The sequence below is a fragment of the Oenanthe melanoleuca genome, chromosome 5, assembly GCF_029582105.1.
Source record: "Oenanthe melanoleuca isolate GR-GAL-2019-014 chromosome 5, OMel1.0, whole genome shotgun sequence".
Taxonomy (NCBI): Eukaryota; Metazoa; Chordata; class Aves; order Passeriformes; family Muscicapidae; genus Oenanthe; species Oenanthe melanoleuca.
Window position 1 is genome coordinate 28827917 of NC_079339.1, and position 13571 is coordinate 28841487.

At 42.0% G+C, this 13571-nt stretch overlaps 1 protein-coding gene across 3 annotated transcripts in view; it reads right to left on the reverse strand.

The window, feature by feature from the left end:
* Positions 1-1483: 1483 nt before the first annotated feature.
* The window catches only part of RAD51B (RAD51 paralog B), a 386318-nt gene continuing 374230 nt past the window's right edge, over positions 1484-13571 (reverse strand). For all 3 annotated transcript variants that reach the window (XM_056492651.1, XM_056492653.1, XM_056492652.1), the window contains exon 11: positions 1484-1872. In XM_056492651.1, coding sequence (XP_056348626.1) covers positions 1721-1872 — 152 coding nt within the window. In that variant the 3' untranslated portion in view covers positions 1484-1720. The remainder of the gene's footprint in view (positions 1873-13571) is intronic.

Genomic DNA, 13571 nt, shown 5'->3' on the forward strand with positions numbered 1-13571 from the left:
CTGCAAATGGCTCTGCAACATGAGAGAAATGAGTGAAAACAGTGCTTGCATTCTGGTGTTTATAATAATGAAACCCTCTAGCTTCCCCTCTCAATCCTTCCATGTTTTTTTTTTTAAATAGGGAGAGACAGCAATGAGAAATTTTAGTCTAAACAGAGTGCAGTTGCTCCCTGGAGACTTGAATGCAGCTCAGTGGAATTTTCCCTGCCTTCAGTCTTTTGTACTTCTTAAAGGTCCTGGAACCAGGCATGTGACTGTAAGAGCAAAAAACACTTCTCTGTCTGAGTGCTCTACCAAATATTTACAAGATACTCAGATAAAATGGCTACAAGCAAGTTCAGCAGGGTTTGAGTGGCTGGTAGTGCAGCCCTGTCAAGAGGAAAATCTAAATCTTAGCTAAAACAAAATTAAAATTACATGTTACAAAGATCTCTTCAAAGCACAAAACTGGTAACACTGAAGCTGGAAAATTGCTCTTCCCCAGGGTGAAATGTATTACTTTTAGAAGTAGCTTATTGAAATGCAGTAGCCTCCTTGTTGTGATGGAAACTTCCTTGTTAAAGGAGAGCCCAAAGCTGTGCGAGCAGGCGTGCAAGCAGATAGCTGCAGAAAGGCCCTCTCCATTCCATCCTGTCTGGTTGGGAGTGATGCAACATCACTTCCACATCTTTGGCACTGCCACACTTAAGGGTGTGCAGTACTTTTTAGTAGGGTCCACGTGCTCCCAGAAACTCTCTCATCACCCCAGACTGCCCAGCAAACAGCAGATGGCAACCTGCCTGCCTGGCTGCCCAAGGTGGCCTCACTGAGCTCACTTCCCTCTGGGTTACCTACAGCCATTCTGCAGTACTCCACACCTCTCATATCTCTGTACAGGTTACCCTGCTTTTCAAGAGGGTCCTTTGTGGTGGCAGAGGACAGAACCAGCCTCTCAGGCCATTGGTGACAGTGCAGCAGCAGCTGGCACTAACTGAAGCCATGGCTTTCCTGTAGACTAGAGAGCTGGGAACAACCAGAACCTGATCACAGCACAGCCAGGGATGCTTTTAGTGGCCTTGAGCAAGTCATACATTCTCTAAGTCTGTAAGGTGAGTAAAAAGTTCTGTGGTTTGCAGGCATGTTGTGAATACTTCAAAAGTGCTTTGAAGACAGAGAAGGCTGAGCAGCTGTAATACATCGATCTTCCCACTGTTTAGATTGCTACCTGTTCTCCTAACATTCTGCACAGTCAGAGCCCAGCTATTTGTAACTCTCACAGCATCTCTGATGATTTCCAAGTGAGTTACAGGAATAAGTACTTACTGTACTACTGCTTCGTAATCAAGCCACTGAGTCGGCTTATCATTCTCTTACAAGAAAAAGAAGTGAACATTTCACTGTGTTTTGGGCTGTGGACACTCCTGTGCTTGTCCACTGGTTCCTCCAAATTGAGGTGGTGAGGTAAATTAGAAAGGCACACGTGGCCTACACTTCTTCAGTAGCATGTTTGTTGTTCAGAGGCTTTTATTTTTAAGTCACTTAAATTAACCTAAGCAAAAGACAGATTTTCCATAAGTTCAGAGTTAAGTGTGGCCCCACACAGACAAAGAACAGCACTTGGTTTTAAAGTTAGTCTTTGAAGGGACAAAAGAAGAATGCTCAAGAAAATCTGCTTCACCAGATTTTTGAAAACCAATGTTCTCGATCATTGAAGTATTTGGGGAAGTTTCATTTGTCCTTTCTACAGATTTGATGCATTTCTTGAAGTCTCACCAGTAGTGCTGGGTAAAGCAGCATCATGTGAAGTATCTTTCAAGGCAGTGTTCCTCACTCGTATGGGCTGTAGGGCAGGATTTGTTCCTTCCCAAACTACATTTGCTTGATCCTTTCGGTCTGAAACACACAATAAAAACAAGACACTTCAATCACAGTACTTCTGAATGAGATTGCAAAGTTGCCATTTCCTCCAGCAAACAACCACTTGAAAACCCATTTAATATACAAAGCAAATCAAGGTGATAAGTTCACTATGAACTAATTTTACAGATTTGATGAAAATGGATTGACATGGATGTAATGATCCTCTTTTTCTGCCTGTCTGGTTGTCCTTTAGTTACCAGTGTCCAAACTCTCCTTCTCATTGCGGCTAGCAAATTTTCTGATGTGCTGCAGAGCCAAACTTTAGACTAATTGAGGGCCCTTTGCCATTCTTTGCCAGAGCTCTCCAAAGGCCAGCATGTATTTGCTGAGAATACTGTACTTGCTAGGGTACTTTGCACCACCCTAATTTTCCAATAAAACTGACTTTTGTAGCCAGTACCCATGAAGAAAGAATGGGATGTGCAAGAAGATAGACATTCAGCTCATACAGCTCATGTTCGACATTTTCTAGAGTTAAACAGAGCACAGCTTATAGCAATATATTTTCTAATTAACAGCAAATTGCCTTGGATTCAGACAATATTATGGCTCCACTTTATATGTTTTATTAATACCTAGGCTGAGATCAGAGCCTGCTTCCCCATCAGTATAAGCTGCTCCTCTTCTAGTCTTAGTCCTCTGTCAATGCCAGGCTGTAAAGTGCTTTGGGATGAAGCTCTCTATGCAAATAAAGGATATTATATGACTGTGATTAGACACTTTATGTAGAAAACAGACTGTTGTTTGTGGGAGGAAATATTTAAAACCAAAATGAAAGCCTTCCTGAGCAACCTGCAAGCTGATGAACACAAGCTGAAGAAACACACACAGTTACTAGGACCAAAATATCCTAGGTACTAATCATCAGTCAGATCATGTCATGTCCTCAGGTTTGCTGCTATTAACTGTGTTGCAAGGCATCCCAGGCCTATTCAAACACATATTTCTTTTCCAGTCTCTCCAGTTGACCCACTGAAAGAAACTCCGTCATAGCCCAGAGAGCCCTCAGGTGCCTGAAGGACTCTGCAGAGCAGCCAGCTCATACCTGGGCTGATTCCTACTGTGCTGTACCAAAGCTTTGAAGAAAGTTAATAAACCTGAAAGGAGGAAAGTGAAAGGAAGGATATCTCACACTAACAAGCCATGATTAACAGAGGGGATATTGCAGAAGAAACCCAAGGCTTATTACACAGGTTGTCAAAGTAAATTATGTCTCAGTTTTCCTCTTCCTCTTTAGCCCTGTTTGGTAACTATATGAAAAGCAACGACACTAGAAAAGAGTTGCTCATATAGCTGTCCTGGTATAACCATACTGACAATGAGGATAACTCTCATTTCCCATATTCTTCAAGGGAAATATGCTACACTGACAAAACCACCTCTAAAACTGTTTAGAACAGCTTTGGTATTTACTGCAAAGCATCTACAGCATTACCCAAATGTACTTAATGTTATTATAGAGCTGGCTTGACAACCCAAAAAATGTACAGGAAGTCCATCTGTGAATTTACTGGGAGAGAATAATTGAAGTTGTATATACTCCATCTATCTTTGGGAGAGGGCTGACAGGAAATGTACCAGAGAACTTATTTCAATAAAAAGACAGGAAAGAGTAAGCAAGCAATTCTTTCCAAAGAAGCAGTTCATAGTGAGCCCCTGAGAAGTCTAGATTCTCATCCTGTTCAAACAAACAAACAAACAAACAAACAAATCCCCAAGCCCCACTCTCTAAGCAAGGGATCAGAAAATACCACCTGTCTTCAAGAATTCTATGGAATCCAGGCATTCCACAGTCATGATGTACAAGGCTTATGAACATTGTCATTCCCAGCACATAAAAGATAACGAAAAATAGTTTGGTAGTGTCATATCAGCCAACTACATTTTTGAGCTTTAGATAAACCAGTAAATGTGCATTTTCAATATGCTGTCTCTTTTGGCTTACTTGTTTGTTTCTGTTAAACCATGACGTTTAAAACAAATCACAGGAATCTTGGAAGTCTGTTTACCACCACTGCTTTTTGAATAGTATCACTCAGGAATTCCAGGCCAAATGAGCCTCAGGTTTTGTAAAGTGGATGACCATTGTTTTTAACTACAAGAATACCATAGCTTTTTTCTAGTTTTCAGTAAGGTCCATTTTCTACCAAACAGGGTTTTTATAGGAAGCCATGTATGATACCACCCATCCATAATCACAAATCATAAAACATATCATAGGGCTTTTCCACACTGTTTTCTCGGAATAACTGCTGATAACTAGCAGGTCTTGAACAGTTCCCATTGATTTTCTGTGGAATAGCAATACCCAGTTGTATCTGCACATGAAGCAGGCCTATGCACTACAAAAAACTGCTTAGATTTCTACACAGGCTCTGATTTGATCTTTTCTTATCTTCTGAGTGACTCAACTCAGAGAACTGGCCTGATTATATCATTATAGGTAAGGATATATAACCCTTTGTGGGGCTAAAATTGCAAAATTATTTGGACTGTATGTATGCAAATCAGCTTCTGTTTGAGGTAGTCTAGGAGAAGTTTGAGGGGGATTTCCCTACTTTATGTAATCATTGTTGCTTCTTAGCTTCCTCTATTCATATGGTCAGGAGACACAGGCTTGACACTGCTGGTAGTTTCTCAAACTCAATTTGAAAGCAAAGGTAATGTGCTCAATGAGCTGCAGCAGTCCTGTGGCTTTTGGTAAATCCTCAGATGATGGTGCAATGATATCTGGAATGCAGGAGGCTGGAAGGAGCAGTATGGGAATAGTGTTACAGATTTCACTTGCTGGCATACTTTGACAATGGTCAGCAGCCAGGAGGGTCTGTGTGCTGTCCCTCTGTGCTGCTCAGGCCACACTGCTGCTGACACCCAGCTAAGGCTGCTCACTATGGCCCCTACCCACTGTATCATGCTGTACACATTGTGGTGTTATCATTCCAAACTGGAAGATTTATAATTCAGCAACTACCCAGATTCTGAGAAACACACTTACTGAAAACCACTGAGCTAAGGGAAATACAACAGGTGAAGTAAGCATGGTGGCACTGAGAAGGAAGGAAATCTCCCTGCAGTGTGCTGATAAGAGTGTGCTTGATATATACTGTGTTCAATCTGCACAATCCACAACTGGGAAAACACAGGCTAGCTGAAGGAAATTCAGCTCAGGGGCCCTAGGGACCAAATTAGTCTGTTAAAATGCTTTGTTGGTTTTATTTATCACTACTTAATTAGGATGCTTGACCAACACACTGGAAAGATAGTAACTGTTAAATATTCAACAAGCTGACCTTTCAGTTACAATATTGCAATGCTGAATAAAGTTCATGGAAAGTTTGTCCTTCCTAGGTACTCCAACAAAGCCAAAGGGAACAAGACTGGGCCAAAAAAATAAAAAAGTAAGAAAAAAGTAGGGCAGCACTGTGGAGACCTGCTTAAAAATCCAAGTCTCGCTATGGGCTCATTGAATGATCTCAGGCAAGTTGTTTCCTGCCCTGTGCTTCAATTTTTCCCATCTGTAAAGAGTACAACAATGTTGATCTTCCTTGTAAATTGCTGAAATGAATGGCTAAAAAAGCAGTAATATATTATTAATTACTTATTATTAATTACTTATTATTATTTCCGAGAAAGAAAAAGCAAAGAGAATAAGTTATCAATCCTTCAGGGTTTTCTTAATCCTCATAAAAAATAAAAAAGCACAACAGAACCTGAATTTCACACAACAGAACCTTTTGGCAAATTACCTTTAAGAAGAAATAGTGGGTACACAAATAAAAGAAAGTTTAAAGTGAGCAGACACTCAGGAAAATGCTCCAGATGGTGAAACGAGTTAGGCTGCAGAGCAGGCTCCCACAGGAAGCGATGAAACCCCCATTGTTTGAGACATTTGAAACTGAATTCCACAAAGTGTTGGTACATACAATACAAGGAATCAGTCTACACTATCCCAAAGTAAAGTGGCACTGTGATGACTGGAGAGAATTACACCTTCCATTTTTACCAATTTTAGAGAGACATAACTCTCTGACTATGGAGAGCTGTAGACTCTTTTATCAATATAGTACCACCTGAGGAACACTTGCTGGAGAGTAACCACACTGTTTTTGCAGGAGATGGATTCTTCAACCCTTAATAGATCTTTCACATTCCTAATTCTGATGTCTGAACTTCGTATGTCGAAGAGAGGAAAAAAAGCCCCCCCCATTCTCTGAGAATTACACTGTGTATCCTACGATTTATTTCCTTTATTATAATCTAAAAAGAAACTGTGTGGCTTGATTTTTACAGGCAGTGGTTTGCAGAAGAAATACCATTATTTTAATGGGAACCAAATGAGTAATCATTACATAAATGGCATTATGAGACACAGAACTAATGCTGAAATGCTAAATATTTGGGTGAAACTCATCAAGATGGGAACTGACAACGGTGTGCGGGAACATTGGGGTTTCTCCACACTTAAGATACTCCTGCAAACATTTCCCAGTGCTGTTAATGCTCCTCTGAGCTCCTCTGGAGGTAGCCCTGGAGGGCATCTGGCTGCCTCTGTTGTTACTGGCTTAAAATTCTAGGATCATCTCTGAAATCCAAATTTAGAGCTCTGGGCTAGTTTTATTGATAGAACTTGGTTAAGTGGTAGGAGCGGAAAGAGCAAGAAAACTTCTGAAAATAAGCTGGAATTAGAGGTTAAATACTTTCATTTCCTCTTGGTCTCATACTTGTTGGTACACAAAAACATGCTGTGAATTGATTCAGTGATCCTGTTTTACTCTATTCACTAGGGCAGGACAGCCACAGAGTGCTCCTGATCCCTTCCCAGCTCCTTGGGCAGGAGAGCTGGTGCAAGGAGCAGCAGGATGTGCACCCCAGCATGCTTTGCCTGCTGCCTCTGCCTAGGAAGGCTGGCACTGCCTGTTCCTGGCCAGAGACTCAGCAATTTCCTCAGGAATGAATCACGAACAAAAAACCAAACAAGAAGGTTTTTTAAGAAGGTTTCGTCTCCCTCCGGAACTGTCCTGAGCAGTATCATATTCCTGACAGTTTATTCTTCAAGAATTTAGTCATCTAAGGTTACAGTGACTCATGTGATGAACCTTCTGCCCATTTCCTGGAAAGAGTCTTGCATGGTCCTCTACACCTCCTGCCATTTTCCTTGAGGGTTTCAGTTCTCACTTCATTTTCATATAGTTCAGCTTTCCTTCAATTTTGGGGCAGACGAAGAAGGCAAAAATATCTTGAGTGCACCCAAATATACAGTGTAACCAGAAAGCAGTGTGGTGAAAAAAACATTTGGAAAACAAAGATGGACGCTGAACCAGAGAATCTCTTTTGGAAGTAGCTGCTCTTGGGCTGAAATCTGGTTAGAAGGAGCTGCTCTATAAAGTGCTGTGTGGTCCAATATGATCGTGAATTTACCAGGGTTGTACCCTGTATAATGAAAATGTGAAAGATTTGAGGGCTCTCTCAGATCATTGCTTGGGTAGGTATGACTCACCCTAGGCAAATGCCACTGATGACAACCACCCTGACACAAAATATTGAATGAATTGTGCTGGATGGGAACCAAAGTAATCATTTTACATACTTGGGCCAATCTGAAAGAGACTTCTGTGCAGAAAACAACTGTTTTCTTTCCCTGATGCAAGTTCAAAAGCTGCTCACAAACAGCTTGAAGGATACTTCAGCAAACCCTGATCTAAGTGGGGTTGTGCTATGCCTACAGCAGACATCTGCCTGGACATCAGTGATGCCCAGACCATCCCTTATAACCCACACAGAAGTGATACTGCTGCATGTTTATATTACAGTTAAAATGGAGAGTGGGGGGTTCGTGTTCTTGTTACAATATCCAAAAACATGTGAGAGTGTGAGCATAGCAGCTTCATTTCCAAAGTGTGAAACAGCTCAGCAGCAGTGCTGGTGCACGCTATAGATCAACTCCTTCTGTGCCTAAGCTGACAGAGTAAGCATCCTGACTTACACTAACTTGCAGCAGAGATAGTTCAGGAATTTGCAGATCTGTCTGACAGGACCAACATGCCCAGTGTTGTGTATATATACATATACACACACATACATGTCAGTACACATACACTCACAGGCATTAGAAGTCTGTTCCCTCTAGAGGGATATTGTGCCAGGCCAAAGCTGGCCTGACATTCTTCTTTTTTTTTTAAAAAAAATAAACTTCTACAAGCCCTGATTCCAGCAGAAATGTTTCCATGATTTATTTTAAGAAGAGAACATTCCCCTGCATTGCTCACCGCAACCCAAACATTGCAGCACTGTGCAAGAGCATGAGAATCAGAGAGGAAACTTAAGAATCTATTTTCACTGCTTCAGAAGAGAAATAGAAAGAGTAAACAAACAGGAAAAGCAGTGACAAATTTTATTTTAGTGGTGGCTGTAGTGTAACCTGCAGTATAGCCATGGAAAGTAGACTTGAAGAGTGCAGGCTTTTCTAGTGATTTCTGCAAGACATGACTAAGTGTGATGGGCACTTGTGGTAGCCATCCACACTGTAAGAAAGAGATTTGTTTTTCTTTGGTTCACTCTTCCTTCTCCTCACACCTTGCCTTTCACATCTGAGAAACTGAACAGCAGACTAGAAGAAATTGCCTCACTGTTTTCAAATCTAGAAAATAATTTGAAGCATGGGTAAGCTATGCAGAGAACAAATTCCTCATTGGTGGGAAAGCACTTAGATACTTGATTGTAATGGGAAGATCCAATTCCTCTAAATATCAGGAGCCCTCTGTTCTACAGAAAAAGGCATCAGCCCTCAGTGCTACTGTTTGTTTCTTTGCTCAAACTGGCAAAAACCAGCAAGCATTAGAAGGAAAAAAAGGGGCATATGTTAAGAGAAAGAACTAATGAGCAAGCACATAGTTTCCTGACATAACTACTGGCTACAGGCATACACACATGCATGCAGAGATGCACACACAGCACACAGTGCCTCAGTCTGAAAGATCTGTGTACTGAAGACAGAAAAAAAAGGTGAGTGAAGCCTGCCCAAAAGGGACCATAAAGACTGATCTTGTGGCAGATTAGTGATTTCACCAGTTTTTTGGAAGCCGTAAACAGGAAATGGTTAAGTAAAAGCAGGTGGAACATGCTGATTGCAGGAACAATGCAGGAAATTGCTGAGCATCTGAATGGATGCAAAAAAACTCTGAGCTGTTTTGCTCAGGCCTTGGCAGTCACTGTACAGCCACTCCACCTTCTCCTGGTCCTCCCTCTCTGCCTTTATCGCCCCAAGCTACAGTCCCAAGGTCTGCAAACACCTTTTGCCTGAGTAATCTGCTCTCCTTGAATTTTGGAACCAGTTCAGGAGAGTTGGGAGGTTCTGCTTGGAAGGCAAGAAACAAGAGGACTCACCTAGTTTGACAAGAATGAGTCAGAAGTACCCAGGAGTACCCACTGCCTGCCACAGAGTTTCAGGTCTGAGAAGCCAGAACTGCACCTCTGGTACTGCCCTAAGTGCTGAATTCCCGAGTATCTTTAGCAGAATAGTCAATCAGAGAAACATCACTCCTATGGCCCCTTCCATTCAAGAGGGCTCCCAAACTGCTAGGTTTTAGGGATCATTCTCCATCTCCACTGAATCACAGTCCCTTCTGGGAAAGAGCACTGAAGCTTTTTAACAGCTCACAGCAACAGCACACAAGCAGATGGAAATGAAAGTGAAATGTGCAAGAGGCACTTTTTCCACTTTCCTTCTAACCTTTCCTCTCTCCTCCTTGTGCAGAGCCATTTGTGCCAATTCCAAACTACTCCAGATGTGTCACCAGTCTGCAGAGGCTTGCCAATCTGCTTGCCAATGTGCAGCCTTCCCAGTGCTTTCAGACCCAAGGGTCAAGTTCCTGCTACTACACTCTCATCCCTGGCTGTGCTGCCAGATGTGCTGCAGGATGAAGGGCAGACATGCTGGTAAGGAACAATTCTGCTTTCTTCTAGATGAGTATGGTGTTGATATAAAATTGCTTAACACAGACAAGGCACTCTTGCCTTCAAAGTATGCTAAAAGTCACATTTATGCTGTGAGAAAAGTTAAGAAGGAAGTACATAGATTAGTTTGAATCAGTTTGATCTTGTCTACATCTTAAGTATTGGATGGTAAAGCTCTGTTGGCAAACTCTGTCTTCGATATTTCTCCTCCTCTCCTACACATACATTAAAAAAACCACCCCTGTTTCTTCTTACATTCTGAGCAAAGAATGGCAAATGAGCTACCATGGAGTTACAACTGCACAAACAAAAAGTTTTTTCCAGCAGAGAAATCTTGCAAGGAAATCCTGCTCTTTTTTTGACATTGTTATTTTGGCAAAACTTACCTGGGAGTTCAAACTTTTACTGCTTTTTCTGCATCTTTTAAAACAGAGAGTTACTATATACAACCTAACATTTTGTAAGTTCAGCCTAGTCTAGACAGGGCCTTTGGGAGTAAGGTTTAAATTCACTCTGAGCAATCTCCCATATCCCACACTTCTGCCCAGGCCATACCTCCCTGGGAATGTCCTGAGAACAGTTGTGATCAGAGACCAGCTCTCTATACTGCTGCCCCCATGGAAGAAAAGAGGTGGCACTGCCAAGGAAAGGCTGGTATGACACCTTCTGCAAGTGCCACCACACTTGTCTGAGATGCCATGGGATGTGAGTGGAAAGAGAGGATATGTGCCATCAGCTTCAGGTGGATGGCAGGCCAACTTCAGGTAGTTAAACCTTGGCACTGACTTCTAGGAAAAACCAGTCTGTGATTCATACAATCTAAGAAACTGAGAGAAAATAATTGGAATGAGCTGAACAAAAATAAACAGGTGCCTCTTTCCTGCTCCTTTCAAAGTTTCAGTTTTCCTGCACCCTTACTCACATTTTTTTTGCACTTAAGTTGTTGAGAAAAACAGCAGCAATGAGGTTCCTAGTGTAATTACAGTTTGCTGAGAAAATCACAGCCCGCAGCAGTGATTCCTTTAGTGCTAGAGACAGATGTTGCTGAAGTCTAATCACAGCCTTCCCACTAAGCAAGCCCTGAGTCTAATCTGTCATCAGCTGGGAGGCTGCTGGCTCCTGCCACGCATGTGAACTCAGGCTGCTCAGTTGGTTCCTCTCCCTCACCCAGAGGCAGGCAGTGCCAGAAGGAGGGTATGTTTCCATTCGCTCCTTGCCCTCAGTCACAGCGATACCACAACTTCAATGTGCTGCTTATCTCTCCTCCATGCCTAGCATCAAAGCTTCGCTGGAAAGGGCTCAAGTGGTTGTTTTCAACTTACAGAGCATAGTGACTGCAGTTCAAAAATACAGTTTGAGATAAGTTGAAGGAGAGGCTTAGTAAGAGTGGCCTGTAGCTAATTCGTCCTTCCAAAAGTGAATGGTATTTTCTGCTTCCTAAGAGGACAAGGCTGCACTCAGTGGTGGGTCACATAACCTCCAGATGTTAATAACAACAAGACCCAAAAGTGAATGAGTGCTGATGAGCACAGAAGTAGGAGGAAGAGAGCAAAGCAGAACCAGGTATATTGAAAAAGGTCAGGAAAGAGTACACATGCAAGAGGGGATCAAACAAATCTCTCCTACGTGTGTTACATGCAGATGACATTGCCATTAAATGTTTTGTATCTGGCATTCAAAGAACATTGGGTCACTAAGAGCATCAGGACACATTTCTGAACTTCCCTGTTCTGGTGAAAGAATCTTGAAAATCAGCTGAGCCCATGAGTTCTGAACTGCTCCTGTGCAGGCAAATCACCATGGTACTGGATTAATGCCTTTAGATTGGATTCTGTTCATGGAAGGAAATGAGCTGAAGGAGTCTGTTTCAAAGACACATTACTGCAGCATACAGAACCAGTGAGAATTGGGAAAGTCCTTACCAGCTTCAGCATCTGTAAAGTTAAGTAGCAGGGAAGGTGATAGGTGGGGAGGCACAGATTAAACAGCTTTGTTTTGCATAAGGGGCTCTTAGGCAAGGCATAAGGGAACTGAGTGGTCATCGTTTCTGTTCAGAAGCAAAAGTGTATTAAACAAGCTGACTTTCTGAAGCAGCCTGTGACCAACTCAATTTCTTTGTGTTTAGCTTTTTCTGAATCTGCATATGGTTGCTGGGCACATACTATAATACTCACCAGATCTCTGCAGTAAGGTTTGCAGAGCAGCATTTCAGCCACTGACAGATCGAGGGAAACAAAGTGTAGCATGGTGTGTCAGAGAGGGGGAAGAAGTGACTCATACAGGAAGAAAAACAAAGCAAAGATGAACACAGAGCATAAGAGAAGTGGCAGACTGTTGGCTGTAAATCAGTTTTCTTCCACTCAGAAGGTTGGGTATTACAGTGAGAGAAGCTGTACTTGACAGTAATGGAAGTCCAAGGAAGTTTGATTAAGATTAAATGGCAGTCACATGCCAAGACAGAAAAGGCTTTAAACAAAAATCAGAGACAGGAAGTGACTAAGTAGGTCAGAAGCTGTGGGTAGTGAGCTGCATAGATTAAGTGGGACTTGGACAAACTGAGTTAGCTCTGCTAAGTGATAATACAATGTCACCAAGTTTTACAAATCTGACTCTGAGATCACCTTCAAGGCCTTGATAGCAAATCAGAGATTGCTGAGTCCTAGCTGTATCTACATCAGAGCAGATACTGTATGTGTTTTAACAAGAGATCAGTTTTACAGTCACTTCTTGAGCCTGCCAAGCTTCCTGTAAATAGAGTGCTGTTTTGTCTGAACAGGATTTCTTCTTGAGGAGCTGGGAAAAACGAACTGACTAAAAGGAACCGTGAGACCGAGAAGGGCTGCTGCTGCAGGTTGAAAAGACAGATGCAATGGAGAAACTTCTTTCCATTCCTCAATTCAGCAAGTCTTTGATTCAAGAGCTTTATTCACATCCAGGGCAGCCGGAAGAGAACAGTCACCTTGTATTTTTGTACCTGATGAGAAAGCTCCAGATTGTATGTGTGCATTGGGACAGTTCAATGTGTGTCTATTCCAACTTCAAAGAGGCTTTCAGTGCTCTTTGAGATGTAGGGTGTGAGGAAGGGTGAGAACTGCTAAAGCTAGCCCCATCCTCATTAAATCTTTGCCCTCTCTGGAGCAAGCATGCAAGTGGAGAGAATAGATGATATGCATGAGCAACTGAGCATCTGTGATCTCATGACCTTTGACTGTTGTATTATGGGAAATGTATTCTCTGGTTGCTATGCTTTTCTAATTCATTTGTATTTTCCTTCAGTGACTCCCTTGTATTTTCTTTGGTGCGCCTGTGTAATGGTTTCAAGGAACCACAGATATCTCCAAGTTAAGCATGCATACAATAGCTTTAATTAAATGTTTGTGGGTATCCCACAGTAAAGCAAGGGAAAGGGAAAGCAAACAGTTCTGTACTTACTCGTACCTATCCCTTCTGAGGCTTGGATGGAGGCATCTGCACCATTCCCATTTAAGCCTATTTCTAAGCTATCATGAAATGAAGGGCATCAGGCCCTGCTGCTCTGCATGCAAACACTTCAGGCATTTCACTCTCATTAAAAAGCTACAGGTGAAGCTATTTACCTTTCACCTGTAAAAGGTACAATGCTAAGATATTTTACACTAGGCTAGAAGAAATAACAAATAAACTAGGGGAGGCACTTCTTTGCTCCACTTACAAAAACTGAAGACTAAGATTAAAAATAT